Source organism: Chaetodon trifascialis, chromosome 3 (assembly GCF_039877785.1).
Source record: "Chaetodon trifascialis isolate fChaTrf1 chromosome 3, fChaTrf1.hap1, whole genome shotgun sequence".
NCBI lineage: Eukaryota > Metazoa > Chordata > Actinopteri > Chaetodontiformes > Chaetodontidae > Chaetodon > Chaetodon trifascialis.
Window position 1 is genome coordinate 2,454,351 of NC_092058.1, and position 19,066 is coordinate 2,473,416.

Here is a 19,066-nt window from a genome sequence, read left to right on the forward strand (position 1 = left end):
AACAAGGAGAGGAGAAGGAGAGATGGAGGAGGGAAAGATGACAAGCAGGAAAAAAGAAGGAATGTGATGGAGGAGGTGAAGGAACACATTTAAAGGAGGAGAGGAAGGAGAAATGAGGAACGGAAAGGTGGAGGAGGAACGATGGAGGCTGAGGGTAAAGAAAGATGGAGGCGGAAGAGGAGGAGAAAAGAGAGATGGATGAGAGAGAAAGAGAAGAAGAGCTGTGGAGGACAGGGAGAGCATCTTCACTCTGATCTGAATGAGGATGAGGCCACACAGCCAACACACACCTCCAGGTTCACGCACGCACGCGCACACACACACACACGCACGCACACACACACACGTCACGTCTGATGTCCCACCCGAGTAAAAGCAGGAAAACAGACCAACAGTTAGTCAGAATCTTTTATTAGAGTTTTTTTCATCACTTGATTATTAAATCATTAACAACCCAAACGAAGAGTAAAGAATCATTTTTCAAGCTTCTCTAATGTATCCACAACAGAAATACAAGAACTTCTGATGAATAAATTACTACCAGATGCAGTTTGATGGGAACAGAAGCTGTTACCCCCCAGCTTCACAATAATAAAGCTTAAATATTTCAGAAGAGATCTTCAGATGCTGGTAAACAAGACAACATGTGAGTTAATGATGAAGGAGGACACGAGTCGGCGGATTCCAGCGCGAGCGTCTCCATCACGTCCTCAACTGTCCGAAATCAACCAGCTTTTCCTCTCATCTCCTTTGACCTCGAGACGTGTGTTATTGCAAACTGATCGGGCGACTTGCTGATCGATATGTGACACCAGCTTCACGCCAAGAGTCGGCGCTTCCACACGAGTTCTACATGAGTTATATGAAATGAAGGATTAGAAAACAAACTCTCTTGACGAACGGGATAAAAAGGCAGACATTTTATTCTCGGGCGGCTCGACCAGATCAAACCCAACGACCCTCAGAGAGGTGAAGAACTTTGCCTCTGGCTCCGATTGGCTGGAGGACAGGATGCAGCAAACAGGAAGTAGAAACGCAGGAAACACTGCTGGGTACTACATGAACATGTCATCGTAGCCGGGCGGGGGCATGTGGTCTGGATCGGGCCTGAAAGCACAGACACGTCGTCAGAGTCCAAACAGGCCAAAACCACCGGGACGGAGGAGGTTTTCTGTGTCCTCCACAACAGCTGACAGGGTTATTGTCTTTATGAAGTAAGACAGACAAACTTAAAGGAAATGCAGAGAGAGTAGAGACGTCCCGCAGTGATCATCAGAGCTCATCTGGACAGTCTGAGGACTCGTATCAGATCAAATAAATCAGATTTCTTGACTGATCTCTGCTGTCTCATCACCTCAGCCTGTCCTGCCCTGCCCTGTCCTATCCTGTCCTTTCCTGTCCTGTCCTGCACTGTCCTGCCCTGCCCTGTCCAGTCCTGTCTTGTCCTGTCTCGCCCTGTCCTCTCCTGTCCCACAGCAGGTCTCTGCAGAGCAGCATTTGACTGCACATGAGGGTTTGTGACGTGAGCTTCTGCACATCTGTCCTCTGCTGTTAGCTCAGATCAGCGTACAGAACGTTTAGCTAGCAGCTTCTCGTCTCGATTCTCCAGATAAAATGACAAACGGCGTCGGCAGCGCGTCACGCCAGCTGTCGCTAATTAACGTGAATTCTGTGTGCAGCTTGATGGGGCTGAGGCTTCAGATGAGGAATCGATTTGTACACAGAAAGATGACTATTAACAAGAACAGGACGAGCGGATGTACGAAAGCTGTCCTTTAAGAGGACACACAGAGAGGGGTGTGTGTGTGTGTGTGTGTGTGTGTGTGTGTGTGTGTGTGTGTCTCACCCTGGTCTGCGCTGTCCGATTGGTCCAAACGGGTCGAAACGAGCCCCCGGGGGAACAGCTCCGGGAGGCAGAATGTCTGGGATGCCGCTGGAGGGGTCAAAACCGGAGCGAGGATACCCCGACCTCAACGGGTCGACTATCATCCCGCCGCCGCCGCGAGACCTGAGGAGGGCGAGACGGAAAAGAGCGAAGGACATGTGAGACGGAAAAGTGCATTTTACCTCCTCTTTCCTCAAAAGCTCGGACCAGTTTAACTTAAGTTACTTGGTTTTTATTTTTGGCTTAATTAGCAGCAGTTTGACATAAAAATACATAAGAGATAACACACAACCAAAACACTTGACTTAAACTGTGTAATTCTCCATCCAGTCAGTCTTTGTGAGCGCAAACAAACGATCCATCTAACGGGCAGCCTGGTGCAGGACACTTTAATGTGGACGCTCTACTGGAGGACAATAAAACAAAAGCTGAGGCTGATGTAAGATCAGCGCTGAGCCTCAGCACAGACTCGCTTTGGTATTTTCCTCACAGCTCATCCTGAAGCTTTAAGGTTAAGAGCTTCACATTCAGGAGTCTGGACGGGCGCCAGTAATCCTCTGCTGTCGGTCTGTCGCTGCATAGACGGACCGTTTGTCCCCAAAATCCCAGATTAGAACAAAAGCACACGCTGATGCTTCAGTTCAAAGCTGAAAACGCATTTCCACAAAAACAATTTGAGGGATTTGTGACGAGGGAGAGGAGGACTCACCCGAAGGGATCCAGGTCTGCTCCACCGGCTCCGAACGGAGGAAGCATGGGGTCGGGCCTGGAACACACACACACGCACGCGCACACACACGCACGCACGCACGCACGCACACACACACACACACACACGCACACACACACACACACATTTAGAAGCTTTTCCCCCTCATGTCTTAAAATGACTTGGATGTAACTACACCTTTGCCTTCATTCAGTGGGTGTGGATCCAAACAATCTCCACCTCGACCTCCACCCACCTCTCCGCCGCCCACCTGCAGCTCGAGCGCACCTGCTCACCTTCGACTAAGGTTGTTTTCTGTTTTGCTAATGACTGTACGCTTCACGATAGCAAGTGATGATACACGAGTAATTGAGCCAAACACGTTTGAACCAGAAACCGACTGTACAGGAGAAGAAGAAGAAGAAGAAGAAGAAGAAGGAGGAGGAGGAGGAGGAGGAGGAGGAGGAGGAGAGGACTGCTTATGTCGCTCATGATAGGTCTTGTGGAATATAAAAACACCATGCAGACACATTAACAAGGTTAAGAACTCAATTGTCATTGGAGGGCGTCTTTAATTGATTACTTATTGAGCAGAAAATGAAGAGAAAACAATTCTGATTGATCGTTTACGCTTTTCTAAAACAAAATTGCTACTTTTATGAATATTTCAAGCTTCTTAAATGTGAATATTTGCTGTTTTTCTGAACTGTTGGTCAAACAAAACAATCAATTTCATATCATTTTCTAGACCAATCAGGTGACAGGGGATCATAAACAGCACCAATCCGCTGAACATTCAGACGTGAGGAGTCAGAACGATGACTGCTCTGTTTTTAGCTGAGGAACTGATGAATGTGATGTTTTTCCTGCAGAACTTTCAGCGTCACCGTTCTTTTATTGACCACACGATTCGCTGCAGAAAGATGAATCGTTAATGAAGACCCTCGTCATTTGCGGCCCTTTGATTTGATTCATTGACCCAGAATCCACACAGAGCCTTAAAATGTAACGTCAGCTCGACATTACACATCACTCGTCCCACTCGTGATCCCAGTGATCCCATTAATAATTAGGATTATTCACGGTGAGTGAATGGAGTCTGCTTCATGGAGGCAAAGGTCTCTCTGATGCCTCTGAATTATGAATCCAACCTTCAGCTGTTCTGGATCATTCCCATCCTTCCATCTTCCCTACACGCACTCTCATCTTTCCAACCTCCTCCTCCTCCTCTCTGTCTCGCTCGTCCAACGCTTCCTGCTCTTGACTCTGTTTTTGCTTTCTCATTCATTGTCTTTCTTCATCTCTTTCATTCTCTCACACTTTCTGTCTCTCGTCTCTCTCAGTTTACGTCTTTTCTCTCTCTCACATTTTGCTTCACTTTCTCTCCATCTGTCATTGTTTTGATCTCATCCTTATCTCCCTCCCTCCTCCGTCTCCCCCCTCCCTCCCCTCTCTGGGGACAACGAGGCGACAGCAGCGAGGTCGATAAAGTGCTGACATCATCTCGCATCTCATCAGATCGGGTCACAGCTAAGAGAGCGGGGGGGGTGGGTGGGGGGGCACTGCCGATGAATCTGTCCTACCACACACACACACACACACGCACACACGCACACGCACACACACACACACACACAGACACACACTGCCCTCATTCACTCTGCTGTAGTCGACCAGCAGCTCCTCTGTCTAGACTTTCTACAAGGCACAAACTCAGCACATCCAAAGTGTGTGTGTGTGTGTGTGTGTGTGTGTGTGTTTGTGTTTGGGTTACACACAGCAGCCTATATCAAAGTCACATCCTTCATTATGTTTGCTGTGTTCTTGCTGACTGCTTCGATCGACCTGACAGGTTCGCTCGTCAGGAACCGAACGGCTCGACGACGTTGCGGTGGATGGCGTGGACGATAACCGACGCAGCGTCTGGACGCCCCCACAGGAAGACGAGCGTGTTGGATTTTCTTTGCCTCCTCTCGCAGCACAGCCAAACGTTGACCAATGGGAGCACAGAACGCTCTTCACCTGAGGAAACGTCATGGTCTGTCTTCTTCTAGGCTTTTTTCAAACACAACACAGGCGGCGTCGCTCACGGCGCCATTGTTTGTTTATGTTCTTGCTCCTGGAAGTCAGTCCTGACGCTGTGCTGTGACTGGTCGGGGACCAACGTGTTGTCACTGCATGAATTTCTGACTCTACAATCGCCTGATCTGACACGGTGACCATCTGTTATCTGAACCCAGTACTGATCACATGACATTTAAAGGGACAGTCTACCCAAAAACAGAATTTCAGATTGTTTAAAACAATCATTATCGTCAGCTCTGGTTCAGCTCACCATCACACAAAGCAAAGACTCAACTGAAAAATCAGAATCCATTAAATTTTCGTCTTGCTCGATTTGGTGGCACTTGTGGTTACCACGGTAACAGCAGATGTGGTTCGACACTGCAGCAAACGGCGCCGAGCAGCTGCTTCGACGGCAGAGGTCCAGCTGGTGTTTACAGAGCAGCCAAACAAACATCGATCTGATGAACAAGTCAGCCGGCGATAATTACAACCGTGATCTGAATTCACGCTGCACGCGGCGGGACAAGTTTCCCAGAAGACAGCAGGGCACGGCGAGGTTCGTTATCACGCTGAGGCATTCTTCTTCTGCTGCTTCCTGCAGTGTTTAAAACGCTCACAAACAAGACCGAGCGCCACGTCAGCGGCACAGCGGTGCAAGCTAACATGCTAATGATAAGCAGGTTAACGTTCATTTAGCCTGTTAGCATGCTAGCATTGTGAAGTGGGGGCAGATGAGAGTGTCATTAGTTATTTAGTGTTTGATGATGAAAACAGCTGCAGATCGATTTTCTTTATCGACTGATCATTTCAGCTCTTCAGCGTTCAAACAGACTTTGGTCAAATCTGCACTTTTCAGAAGGCTCAACTTGAGTTTTCGTCACCAGATTTATTAAAATTTAATGACAGTTTGGAAGCACGTAGAAATTTCATCCTGGAAAAGCGTAACATCAGTTTTGATGCTGTGATTAAAACTTAGATACTGTTGAAAAATGTAATGAAGACTATTCAAAGCTTAGATTTATGCCAGCACACTTAACAGCTTCTAAAAAACATCCCCATCATTGGGGCTCCATGTGACCTCACCCTGGACTGTTTTTTTGGCCAAAATACGCCTGCATGAGTAACGTGACGACAGATTTTACGCATCAGATTTCCTCCGGTGTGAATGCCTGCATTCTGCACGGACGGACAGCTTCCTGTCGTCACCTACCAGTGTGGCGGCGCTCCCTGTCGGGGATTTCTGTTGGGGATGCGGAGGGGGTCGCGGTCCTCTCCTCTTCGTCTCTGCTCCTCCTCCTTCTCCCTCCGACTCCTCGGCTCTGCCCTCTGTCCTGCCGGTCTGTCCTGGGAGGGCAGCAGCTGAGTCCTCACCTTCTCTGACAAACTGTCTGCGTCCTTGAACACGCTGCAAAAAAACAGCATGTTTTTAACTTCATTTATCAGAATCGAGCGGCTCAAGCTTCTTCTTCTGTCTTCCTGTTACGGAAAACACGAAACCAAGAAGAAGAAAAAGGTATAACCGACAGGTATCAAGCGGCAAAGTTACCAGCTCTTCACCGGACTGTTTCACTTCCATCTCGAATGTCATGAAAGAACCGTTAAAGTTCCAGAAGACAAACTGGATGACTGAGTCTCGTCTCAGGAGACAATCAATGTGTGCACGACCTCCTCAAAGAACGACAGCTGTGGCACTGACAGTGTGTGAGATGTAGAATTACAAAGGTTTTAAACCAAAGGTGGGTGAACATCACTGGACATGACGCACAGACTTTAAGCTGAGAGCAGGTGGAGCTCAGCCTCCCTCTCCACTGCGCCCTGCTCCACTCTGTTTCTCCTCTGTGAATCCTGTGCTGCAGGGCCGTCAGCTGTCAGCATGAGCAGAATCTGAATGGCTTTTATCTTGGCGCCCCCCAGTGGTGACACAGACAAGAGCAAGCGTCTCCTGCCACGCTAGCAGCTCTGTGCAGCTGTGCTGGGTGACAGCACTGCTTTGAGCTACATGCTAATGTCAGCATGCTAACAAGCTCACAGAGACGATGCAAACACGCTGATGGCCCGATGAGAGAGCTGGATGAAAAATGAGAGGATCATTAATTTGTGTTGTTTCCTGAATGTTTGACATGAACGTTTGAACCAAATCTCAGGAATCCATCCAACAAAATATCACAGATATGAACCTCCATCACCCCGACTGAGATGAAGTGCACCAAGCACCAAAATCATTAGGATTCATCATGGACGTCTGCAGCAGATGTCAGATAGCAACCTGTCTGACATCTGCTGAGATGTTTCAGTTTAGACAGAAGTTGTGGATCAAGTGGTGACTTTGTTACTTCGCCACAAGCACAAGTCACATAAAAGTCACCGTTTCTCGCCTGAAAGGTGAGAAGATCCCCAACAATGTTGACCTGATGATGGCGCTGGATGAACTCAGAGGATCACTGAATATCTGCATCTAATTTCATTTAACTGTGTCCTCCTCATAGTGGCTGTAGAGGAAACATCAGAAGAGCATCAAAGTCAGTCAAACTCTTCTTCTGCAGAATCATTAACGTCTGAAGCTCCATAACAAGCCATCCAGTCTTTTCCTCTGTGGCGCTGCTAACGTGACAGCCTTCAGAAAGACGCCACGATCACAGAAAACAACTCTGCTCTTTAAAACACCCAGTTTGATGCAGCCTGCTCTCAGCTCACCACCGGACAGCAGACGCTGGTCCTCTTCAAAACGAGTCATCAAACCGTTATGAACAAACAAAGAAACGGACCAACCTGTCAAACGTGTGCAGCTGGTCAGCGTCCACGTGATCGCCGGTGTTCACCGCCAAGCCCGACACCTGCTGCGTGCTGCAGTTCTTCACGCACAAACACACAGAGAGCATTTAAAGACGAGCACAATCACAGAAACACACTCGCACAAGTTAAACATGTTCCTCAAAATAAAACAGAGGAGGCTTTCGTGTGTTTTAACACAGTTAGGATGATTTCCAGAACTAAACGTTAGCTTACTGAGCTAAAAACAACCACTGACATCTGATCTCAGCACATCACACAATCCCAGTCTACATGTTCCTCCTGATCTCTGACTTTTTGGTGAACTCTACAGGAAAGGTGAGGAAGCTTCTAACAATCTGTGAGCATTTTCTCTCTGATTCATCTCATCATTAAGGTGGTTGTCGAGCCTCCAGCGTAAAGCAAACCGACAGTGGCGACCTGCTCTCAGAACATAAGCTGGCGGAGTTCACGCTGGGTTTGTCAGCGGTGCCCACCATCACGTTGAAGATCAAGGTGGAGTCTGCGGAGATGGCTTTGAGCAGCAGCTGGGTGTCGCTGTCTTTGGCTTCATATCTCAAAGTGTACAATTCCTTGTTGCTGTTCCAGTCGGCAGGCAGCAGCTCTGACTTCTTATCAGTGCTGCGGGGCTGAAGGGAGAAAGACCCAGAAGAAAAAGACATGAGGACGAAGACGAGATCTGGACGGACACACGGGTCACTTTTACAACAGAAGACCAATAATTCTGATTATCATGAGCGACAAATCTTAGAGAACAAGGCCATCTATGACAAAGTGGAGCTACACACACACACACACACACACACACACACACACACACACACACACACACACACACACACACCAGTGACAGTTCAGTAGTCATGTGACTTTTACATCTCAGGTCACGTGACTTCTTTGAGAGTATTTCTTGAGTTCCTTCCTGTCACTTTACAGCTGATGGTGGTGCTTGAATGCACCCTTGAGTCTTCTTTTCTTTGCTTTCTTTTAAAAAAATAGTCCAGTGATTTTGATAAAACATTTAAAAACAGGAAAATGAATCCTCACAGACAAATGTCTGGACACACTCATCAGAATTTGTCCACATGTGAACCATCGCAGTGTCTTATCATGACTGGCCCCGAGTGGCAGAGCGGCAGGTTAGCTAGCTAAACATGACGTGACAGTTTTCAGAGCTCCTCATAGCGTCTTTATTTTAAAGAAAGTGCTGGTGGATTCTGCATCAGTCACGACAGCTCGTTAAAACAAAGCTAAAATATAGCCGCCAAACTATTACAGTTGTCTAGATAAGGTTCGTTACATGCAGTAACGTTAGCTGATGCTCGCTAAAGCTAAACTAAGATGCTAAACCGAGCAGGCGGCAAGTTAGCGAGGACAAAATCCGCTGGAAGAATTACTGATTTCTTCCTGAAAAGCAAAGCACAGGTCAGTTAGCTCCGTAAAAACATTTTAATCTGAACAGTCTCGATCCACTCTTCAATTCGGCTTGTGGCTGATTCACAAAGCAGCAGGTATCCGTCAGCGCAGCGTTAAACTGTTGAGTTTTTATTCTGTTAGCCGTCACATCGAACCTGCAGCTTTGTGGTCGGTCGGTGTTGGCGCTAACATCGCGTTAGAGGGTTTTAGATAGTGATTGTTTGCAAATTTAACTCACCTCGTCTCCCGACCCGATGCACCTGTATCCACTCTTTATAATGTCCCAGTGAACCAAACACACAACGGCGTCCTGAGGACAGCTAATGCTGCCAGCGACACAGGTATATAACACCTCTAAGCCTGCCATTTTCTTTAATCTAGTGACTATAGCAACATCAAGTCCGTTTCAGTCAAGAAATGAAATCGAAAGTCTTAACGGCAGCTTCACGGCGTCAGGCTCCTAGCAACACCAGCCACTTCCTGGCTGTGCCTTTCAATGTAAAAGCACCAGTGAGAGGTGGCCGTTTTGACCGACAAACAGCGCTGAGTAACAAAATATACAGTGAAAAACAAACAACAGCAACAACAACAGTATGAACACGAACCACATAAATTTAGAGACAAACAAAAAATAATAATTAAGATTATTGATTGAAAGAAGATTGGTGTAAAGCTGTTAATTCACCTTAGAAGTCATATAACAATATACGATCATAATGAAATAATAACACAACAACAACAACAACAACAACAACAACAACAATTATAATATTGAGCAAGAATGTTTTACCTCGACCTTGGAAATACAAATAAAGCTTACAGAAGTTTTCTGGTGCTTTCAACCTCATTTCAAGTCAGTCTTAATCCTTCAGGTGAAACACTGATATCATTTACTTTTTTAACAGTAACTTAAGTTTTATAAAAATGACAGCAAAAAGGCTGATTTGTCTTTGTTGATTACTGTTCGTAATTCCTCAAAACCTTTTTTTCAAAGTCAATTTCAAACTTAAGTGAATTTGTTTATTAAAATGAAAGTACCCGTAGCGGAAAACCTGTGGTGCACTGTGTCTAACTTTACAGAGTATTGTTAATTGTGTTTTGATCCGTCTCATAAAGAGTCCCGGAGTGAAAACATGCTTAAGATACATCGTTCCGCTTTCAAAAAACGTTTTCCCTTCAGAGGCTTATTGGTAAAGATACGTTTGCCGTTTCTGTCTACTGATGACAGGCGAATTTTCAGATATAGAGCAAGTTATCTACTAACAACGGAGAATGGGAAAGGAATGATTATTGTTAATAGGAAACTCTAAAAGAAGAAAAAGAGACTTATCTTTGTACAAACACTGATTTACTAATGCACATAGTGCATCAAAGAATAAAATAACCAATTAAATCAAAAACAACAACAACAACAACAACAACAACAACAACAACAACAACAACAACAACAACAACAACAACAATCCTATTGATTTTATTTTATTTCAGGTTTCAGTCAGTTTCCTTTGTAAAGATTTCCCGTCGTGCACCTCGCAGGGCGGAGAGGGCTTCCTTGTCAAGATGGCGGCTCCCTTGACACTACTTTTGATTTTAGCCGTTACAATCCGTGCAGCTCTCTACAGATCGAGTTTAGCGGACTTAATTGCGGAGAGGGTGGAGGTGGTGTCTCCGCTGACCGCCTGGAAAAGAGGTAAGCCGGGTTGTAGCACCTTTTTTGGGTCAATTTTGTCGCTGAAACGCCGCTCCGGTTGCTTCCTCACCTCGGCTCTGTTACCCGGTAATTTAAAGTCGGTAACGTCAAACCGGTTTAGCCACAAAAACCTAGCTTTGCTGTCCACGTTTAGAAAGCTCACCACCTTACCCTGCATTTAGGGGTATTTAGCAGCCCTGTTAAGTTAGCTTTGACTCGTATTTCGTTGTTTTCTAACGGAGATCCTCATTGTGTCTGTACTCCTCTAGTAATACTCCAACGCACCTCTTTAAAGCCCTGATACTTCACTCGAGTACATGCAGAGTATTTATATCGCTACAGTTCTACTGAAAATACTGCATATATTACTGTGCTGGGCTCATTTATCAGCTGACACTGTAACGTCTTCATAATAAGATCGTACATGCAGCCGTTTTCATTTGATCTGAGTCAAATGTTGAATATTGTACCTTTAACTTATACTCAGTGATGCTGATTCTTTTCTACAGTTCTCTTTATTGTCTGCTGGTTCAAGTTCAACAAACAGGAATATTAGTATTTAAAAGGAGAAGAAACAGAGGACACGCTGGGTAGACAACAAAGTTAAAAAAAGATACAAAGATAACAATAAAAATGGATCCTGTTGTCTTTGGGTCTGCAGTTTAAAATCCAACATATCAGAGTAAGAAAATGTGAAACACCTCAATCATAAGAAAAGAAATGTTTGATATAAATATGGATCCTTTGTTGGCCTTTTTAGCTCCACGCTGAAGTGAAGGTGCGGCTGTTTGTTGGTTTTCATGTGAAGGGATAGAATGACTCTGACACACAGTACATGAGACACAGTGGGTGAATTACGTGGAAACACCACAGCCCTTCGTGAATTGTCCATCGGCAGTTGTAACAGGAAGTTGCATCACTGTCGAAAGGCTCTGTGGCTGATTGCGTGCGGAGAAGAGAAACGTTATGACAGAACAGTCCAAACCTGAATAACTGCCTCTCTGTGACAGCGGTTTTTTGTTTGTTCTGCAGTGGTTGAAGGTTTGGCTCTGCTTGACTTGGGAGTCTCACCGTACTCTGGAGATGTTTTCCATGAGGTGAGAGAAGCACCTGCACCCCCCCCCCCCCCCCCCCCCAGCACACGAGAGAAGACGAGTTCATAAAAAATATTTATAAGCTCAGCTGAGTCACCTTTATTACCCTCTGACCAATAAGGTTTCAGGACTTTCTTTGCCCTCGGTTTTGCCTCCCAGGCTTCACACAGGGCGCCTACCTTGTTGGAAAAAAGGCACATTTCTGATAGAATAACCTGAATGTGTTTAGTGTAAAGTTTGTGTGAAAGCACAAAAGAAGGCTGCAGAGATGCATTTTGCTTTTCTGTTTCTGTTTCCTGCCTGTAAGTCAAATTCAAAGGAAGTGACATCACGTAAATGAGGTGGGACGATGTCAGCTGGCAGAGATTGTTTTAGCTACAGAACTTTTGATTTAAGTGCATTCATCCCTCGTTTCTTCTTTTCTCTTCAGACTCCTCTCATCATTTACCTCTTTCACTTTGTGGTGGACTACGCAGAGATAACGTTTATGGTGAGTGAGAAGACGAGGAACATCTGATTTTACAGGAAGCCAATCCAGAAGTGACATTTTGGTCTGAATGTTTGCAGCGCAGCGTGAACACCAAACATAAAGGTGATTTTTAATGTTTCAGAGGCTCAGCTGCTCATTCTGTCTTTTGTGTAGTTGGCTGACGTGGTCACTGCGGTGGCGCTCTACATGGCGGTGACGGAGTACAACAAGCAAGTGGTAAGAAAACATTAAAGTGTCTTCAAAAATACAGAGAAAATGAATCCAGATATTTCAATATTAAAGGGAATTTCAATGATCATCAGCTGCATGAGAAATGTGTTACAACCATTTTCTAAGACATGGATTCTGTCTTGAAAATGAAACTAAAACTTTGCCATTCAGTGTGTTATTTTTTTATTTTATTTTTTTTATTGAATCTTTGGTGTGTTGTGCTTGTAGTGACATATTTAATGTGCCGTTTCAGTTCAGAAAGCAGAAGTTTGCCTTGGAGGCCGACCGTTACCCCCTCGACTGTCTGGAGCTCATCAGGAGCCCCAAAGAAATGTACTACATCCCTCTGAAAGTGGCCATGTTGTAAGTACCACGCACCTCCCAGTACATTCAAACCGAGCATGTTTGTACACAGCAAACTCCCACATCTGTCAGATTATGTATGATGTGTCCCACATCTGTCAGATTGGACCTTCTACAGGCTGATCTCCTGTAGTCTGATCCAGATATATCCAGAACTGTGATCGTTGGCTGGAAGCTGAGCTGAGCGTTAGCCTGGCGGCTCAGGGGCGGCAGCGTTGGTTCAGACTGAAATATCTCCACCGCCATCAGATAAAATGTTGTGCATATATTCATGGTGCCCAGAGATGAAACGGGATGACTTCAGCAGTTTTGTTTATGAGCAAATTTGTGCGAAACTACATTCCCATCAGCCTCGGCTGCACTTTGTGATAATGACTGATTAGCGAACGTTAGCATGCTAACGCGCTAAACTACGATTGTGATCATGGTAAACATTAAACCTGCTAAACATCAACATGTTAGCATTTTCACTGTGAGCATGTTAGCATGCTGACATTAGCATTTAGCTGCTGCTAGCATGACTGTCTGTAAAAGCATCGACATTTTAGAGCTTGGTAGTATCAGAGAAGTATCAGTGAAGTTCTGTCATCACGTTTTCCTCTTCTCTCGCAGTTACCTGTTGAACCCGTTCACCATCCTGTCCTGCGTTGCCAAGTCAACCTGCGGCCTGAACAACGCTGTCATCGCCCTCTTCATCCTCGCCACAATAAAGGGTAACGTTGGATTTTAACCGCAAGCCTCACAGGAGTTTTTTGAAGGCATTTTTGGATCCATCACTGCACTTTCTGCCTGAGTGGAAGTAATACTTGAATGCATTTGTTGTCTGAAATACTTAAAATTGGTTTTCAGGCATTGTGCTGAAGCTCTTTTCCAGAGCAGCTTGAAATGAAAGCAACGATAAAAACATGCCGTGATTGTTTGATTTGAATAATTCTGTGCTTGTGTTGCAGAAAATGTCTTGCTGAGTGCCATTTTTCTGTCCTTGGCCACGTATCAGTCCATCTATCCTCTCACTCTGTGTGCTCCGGCGCTGCTGTATTTGATGCAGGTACGTTTATGTCTGAATGGATGCATGCGTCTTCAAACGGTTTGACTCACCGTCTTAAATTGCCATCTTTGTTTTTTTACTTTTTTCTGTCTCTTCCGCTTTCTGCTGTTTTCTGTCCTTTTTCTCCTTTACCGCTCGTTTGCTTTCCTCTCACCATGTCTCTCTGTCTTTCTTTAAACATGGGAACATCATTTCCTGGATGCGTACCTTTGATTAACGCCTCTCCACGTCGCTCTTCCTCCTCCCCAGCGTCAGTACATCCCGGTGAACTTTCGGCAGTTCAGCTTCTGGTGGTTCATCACTCAGTACGCCTTCATGTACCTGGGCAGCCTGTTCGTCATCGTCTGTCTCTCCTTCTTCCTGCTCGGCTCGTGGGACTACCTGCCGTCCGTCTACGGCTTCATGTGAGTGACGAACTGACAGATCGAGCCAAAGATGAAGGACACCCGTTAGGACGGAATAATATGCAAAACAAAGTGATTATTTTGAGGGAGAAAGAATTTGATGTTGAAGGTGTCGATGCAGAGGACGATGTATTCAGAAAATGTTGTTGGATGTTTCTGTGATGTTTGACTGTACAGATGAAACTGGAGAGAAAATCTGTTTTGGATGTGAGATTTTTTTTAATTGTTTAGGATCAAAGTCGAGCTAATGGAAGTCTTGACGATGTTCTTCTGACATTTTAGCTCACTAAAGTTAAAATTGATATCAGTGTATGTTTCAGTTGAAAACAACACCGTCTGTCCACCAGAGAGCGCTGACGAGCTCATTTTTTTGCATGAGATCACTGATCTTGAAGAATCAGATTCACGTCATGTGCTCGTGTTCACGTGTTTTCCTCCCTGCAGCCTCTCGGTACCCGACCTGACCCCGAACATCGGCCTCTTCTGGTATTTCTTCGCCGAGATGTTTGAGCACTTCCGCCTCTTCTTCCTCTGCGTCTTCCAGATCAATGTCTTCTTCTACACCATCCCTCTGTCCATCAAACTCAAGTGAGTCCTCTGCTTCTCTGGCGCACCATCTGGTCTTCACTTCATGCGGTTCAGAGGCTAAATTTGCTTAAAAATGTGTGTTTCAGGGAGCATCCAGTGTTTCTGATCTTCATGCAGTTAGCTGTGATCTCCATCTTTAAGTCTTACCCCACTGTGGGGGACATCGCCCTCTACATGGCCTTCCTTCCTGTCTGGAGTCACCTGCACAGATGTGAGTATTCCCTCAGCAGTCGTCATTTTGGATTTTCACCACCTGGTTTTCAGCTTTGGATGGAGGCTAACAAGCTAACGTTTAGCATGTAGCTGGTGATGTTTAGACTCCCTGATCGGAGTCTGATCCAACCTGAAAATGAGAAATTAAGAATGAACTTAAGCCATCCAGAAAGATTTTTTTGTGCTCAGCATCCATAATAAAAATAAATGTATGCTGAACACAGCAGCAGAGATGAGACACATCAGACTTGATGATGGATTGGTGTTGGAGCCTGAAGGGAATCTGTGTCTTCTGCCAGTCAGATTTTTCACGTCCACACACTGATTATCACTTGCAGCGAAATGCTCACACTGTCGAGGCCGGCTGTCATAAAGGAGAGCAGCTTTTTCACACTCGCAGGCTGAGAAGAACAGGAGAGAACAGATCGGCTTCATTTTATCCAACACGAATCCATTAAAATGTTGTTTTTACACAGATCTGATGTCAAAGTGAAGCAGGAGATGATGAAGTTCAGTGGTCAGTTTTGAGTGTCGGGCAAGTGGAAATGACGGCCCCCTGGTGGCTGCAGATGGAACAACAGGCCACCAGTGAAACCATTAAAATTCATCCTCTTGGAGCTGAGGATGTGTGCAGCAGCGCATTTCACAGCAGTCCATCTAACAGTTGTTGAGATATTTCAGCCAAAGAATGTGACAAACAGGCTGAGGTTTAAATGTTGCATTGAAATGAAATTTATTATCATCTGTGACAGTTTCTTTTGATGCAACAAGGTATTAAACATGAATTTCAGGCTGTACGTGTTGATACAAGCCGTCTCTGTCCTGGTTTCTCTCTTCGTTCAGTCCTGAGGAACATCTTCCTGGTGTCCTGCGTCCTGCTGGCCTGCTCGGCTCTGTTTCCCGTCCTCTGGCACCTCTGGATCTACGCCGGCAGCGCCAACTCCAACTTCTACTACGCCATAACGCTGCTGTTCAACGTGGCACAGGTAGGATGGTCTGGACAGCGGGGGTTTGTTCGTGGCTCTTTTTGGCTGCAGACATTGTGAACACTGAATGAGGTTCAGTCTCAGGATCCTGGTCTTATTCATGCTGGCTCATGTCTTACTGGGACACTTTTAGCCTTTTTGCTAACACTGAAGCAGCTCGGGAGCTCACTAAGACAAGAAATAGTCCAAAATGAGAGTGAAATTACTCAAATTCCTCCTCTCAGTCACACAGTGAAGAGTGCATCAGTATCTAACGCTTGTTTCCCTTCAGATTCTGCTGGTGTCTGATTATTTCTACGCTTTCTTGAGGAGGGAACACCATCTCAGCTACGGACTCTACCTGAAGAGGAAGGACGGCTCCGAGGCGACACTCGTCCTCAAATAAAACGCGCTCGTATACGTTGGCCGCCCGGCCGGCAGCCTCCACCAGGAGAGAACCTGCCGAGGCCTCGCTCAACCTCACTGGGAACAAACACAAACTGAGGAGGATAAAAGACTCCCGGAGCCTTTCTGCTCCTCAGACAGAACATTAGCACACGTGCAGAAAGTGTGTCTGGTACAACGTCATATGCAAACTGTAAGTCACAACATACTACATGACGGACGCGTGCGGAGGCGGGCTGCAGGAACCTGCTTCCTGCCATGTGAAGCAAACAGCTTAACATCTTTTTACTTTTTCCTCTGGAGGACTCTTATTTTGAAGCCTCACTCTACCAGAAAGCTGCGCCTGCGAGGGTGGGTTTTATTTTGAAGCCTTCTTCCTCCTGACAGCCGCTCTAGAAGGCTTTTATTTTGTTCATCCTGCAGCTCTGTCCTGCAGAGCTTTTATTTTGAAGCACCGCTTCTCATCCAGCTTTTTTTTTTTTTCTGGAAGGAAATGCCACTCTGGTGGGGGAGGATGTCGAAGCCTTGTTCCTCTTTAAACACCAAAAGAAAACTGCCTCTGATTGGATAATTCCTGATATCCAGCTCATGTTTTGTGTTGTTTCATGTTTTCCTGATCACTTACTTCCTGTTTGCCTTTCACCCGATTTTCACACAATCTGCTCTTTAGTGAACAAACTCCAGATCATCAGTGTTGCATCTCATCTCCAGTGAAAACCAGTCGAACCGATACTAACCTCATCTGCGGTGTGTGAGAAATTAACTGGATCTGTGATCAGACGGTTCCCACGACCACCTGATCGAGAGCAAATCCAACAAAGACAACAGTGAATGTGTTTGAACGAGTGCTTGAGTTCAGGATCTGTGTGGAGAGGAAAGCTGCGCGTCAGAGTTAAAGCTAAGATCACGTTTTTAATCCCCGACAAAGGACACAATTCCAGCTAGAAATCAAAGTTTGGCCTCATCGTGTGCCACCAAATGAATCACCAACAGATAAAGTTTCATGTTTGTCTTTATGTCTGCGTGCATGACCTTATTGTTAAATTAAGATTAAATGTTTAAAATGAATCATTCCCCGACCAGAAACCTGTCAAAGTGTTTCTGAGTCCACGAGGTTACTCGTCAAACTCAGTGCTCTCATGTAAAGGACTTAGCTTAGCTTAGCATAAAGATCAGTAACTTCCTGGATTATCTGATGATTGCCTGGCAACTTCTTCTTGTTTTTACTCTGTGGTGCATTGTGTTAATCAGTGAGTTTTATTATCTTTGGATCACAGCCAGGCTAGCTGTTTCCAGTCTTTATGCTAAGCTAAGCTAACCAACTGCTCATCTGAGAGTGGTGTCAGTCTCCACAGTTGAACAGCTCAGTGTACTCAGCGTGTCGCAGATCTGCTCTGCGCTGACTCTCCAGTCTGTGCTACGTGCTAACCATCACGCTTCACTGTTTCAGCTGTTAGCATACACAAAGTCAACAAACTGTTTTATGCTAACAGGAGACGATGTGATACATGCATCATCTCACTGTTAAACTTCAGACACAGAGAGCAGGTCTGTTTTAAGATTGAATATTTCATTGTTTTGTTCTCCTCCTGTGCTCCTCCATTTCCTTTTTGCACTGCATTGTGGGGGAATTGTGTCCATCAACAGCACTCAAAAATGAAAATACTGCATTCTGACTTTTTGAGTGTACAGTATGACCACACTACATATTTGATGTGTAGTGAGGAATTGGGACGCACCCCCATTTGTGTGTTTTGTGTTTTTCCATTTGATTCTCTTTGTCTTTAATCTGGAATCCTGAAATGATGACGGTAATGGAGAGTTTCATGCTAACAAACATTTGTGCCCTGTGCTTAAAACCCTTAAAATCAGCCTTAAACAGCCTCGCGAGTGTTGGGACACTTTGACTTTATTTAATAAGATGAAGTCCACAGATGAATGTCTTTGTTTCATCGCTGGTTTCTTTTGGCCTCCCAGTGAAAATAATGATGGAAGCATCAACAACTGTCAAAACCAAGAGCCACTGATTGAACTTCAACCTCAGCGGCTAAAAATGAGCAAAAACATTTATGATTTAAACTGGTTTTCGTGTGAAATGACACTAAAATCTGTGACAAAGCGGCGAAAACATCTGAAACTGGCGATACAAGTCGGTTCAGCTGCTTTCTCCAATGTGATCCACGTTTTTTAAACCGTTGTCATTTTGAGACTAATGAGTGAAAATCAATTTGTGATATTTATTTATTTGCTGCACTACAGAGATTTAATTTTTTTTTTCCAGAAAAAGGAGGAGCTCCTGTCTTGTTTTGATACTGTGTAAATGAATGTATTTTGTTTTGTGAAGATATTAAAATGCAGAGTGTGAAAGGGACGATGTTATCTAATGATTATTAAACTTGAGGTGTTGGTTTCACCTGTCTGTCTTTAATTGTCAGCTCTGATGTGTGTGTGTGTGTGTGTGTGTGTGTGTGTGTGTGTGTGTGTGTATGTGTGTGTGTGCGTGCGTGCGTGCGTGTGGGAGGTTGTGATGAATCATAATTTACATGTTTTCCCTCTGGGTTGGTTTATGCTTTGTCCAACCAAAACGCAGAGCTCAAACAGCTGTAGGTTAGATTAGTCAGAAAACCGCTTTTAGTGTAAAGCGTCGAACATCTCCTGCAGTCACATGCTGAAACATTTCATTACGTTACTGCCAAGAGAAAATATATTCATGCTTTTGTAAATTAAAT

General features: G+C 45.0%; 2 protein-coding genes across 2 annotated transcripts; one reads left to right on the plus strand and one right to left on the minus strand.

The window, feature by feature from the left end:
- Positions 1–396: 396 nt before the first annotated feature.
- On the minus strand, positions 397–9,334 carry psmf1 (proteasome inhibitor subunit 1). The gene is made up of 7 exons (XM_070958835.1): positions 9,106–9,334; positions 7,928–8,080; positions 7,431–7,513; positions 5,872–6,066; positions 2,595–2,651; positions 1,847–2,008; positions 397–1,107 (listed from the first exon to the last, which is right to left on the minus strand). The coding sequence occupies exons 1-7, from the start codon at positions 9,232–9,234 to the stop codon at positions 1,056–1,058; spliced, it is 831 nt and encodes a 276-aa protein (XP_070814936.1). The 5' UTR covers positions 9,235–9,334; the 3' UTR covers positions 397–1,055.
- A 1,062-nt stretch (positions 9,335–10,396) lies between these two features.
- Positions 10,397–18,750, plus strand: pigu (phosphatidylinositol glycan anchor biosynthesis, class U). The gene is made up of 12 exons (XM_070959981.1): positions 10,397–10,557; positions 11,590–11,654; positions 12,082–12,141; positions 12,295–12,357; positions 12,605–12,714; positions 13,327–13,427; positions 13,665–13,762; positions 14,012–14,166; positions 14,611–14,754; positions 14,841–14,965; positions 15,811–15,953; positions 16,225–18,750. Exons 1-12 carry the CDS (start codon positions 10,428–10,430, stop codon positions 16,336–16,338), a joined length of 1,308 nt encoding a protein of 435 aa, XP_070816082.1. The 5' UTR covers positions 10,397–10,427; the 3' UTR covers positions 16,339–18,750.
- Positions 18,751–19,066: the final 316 nt, after the last annotated feature.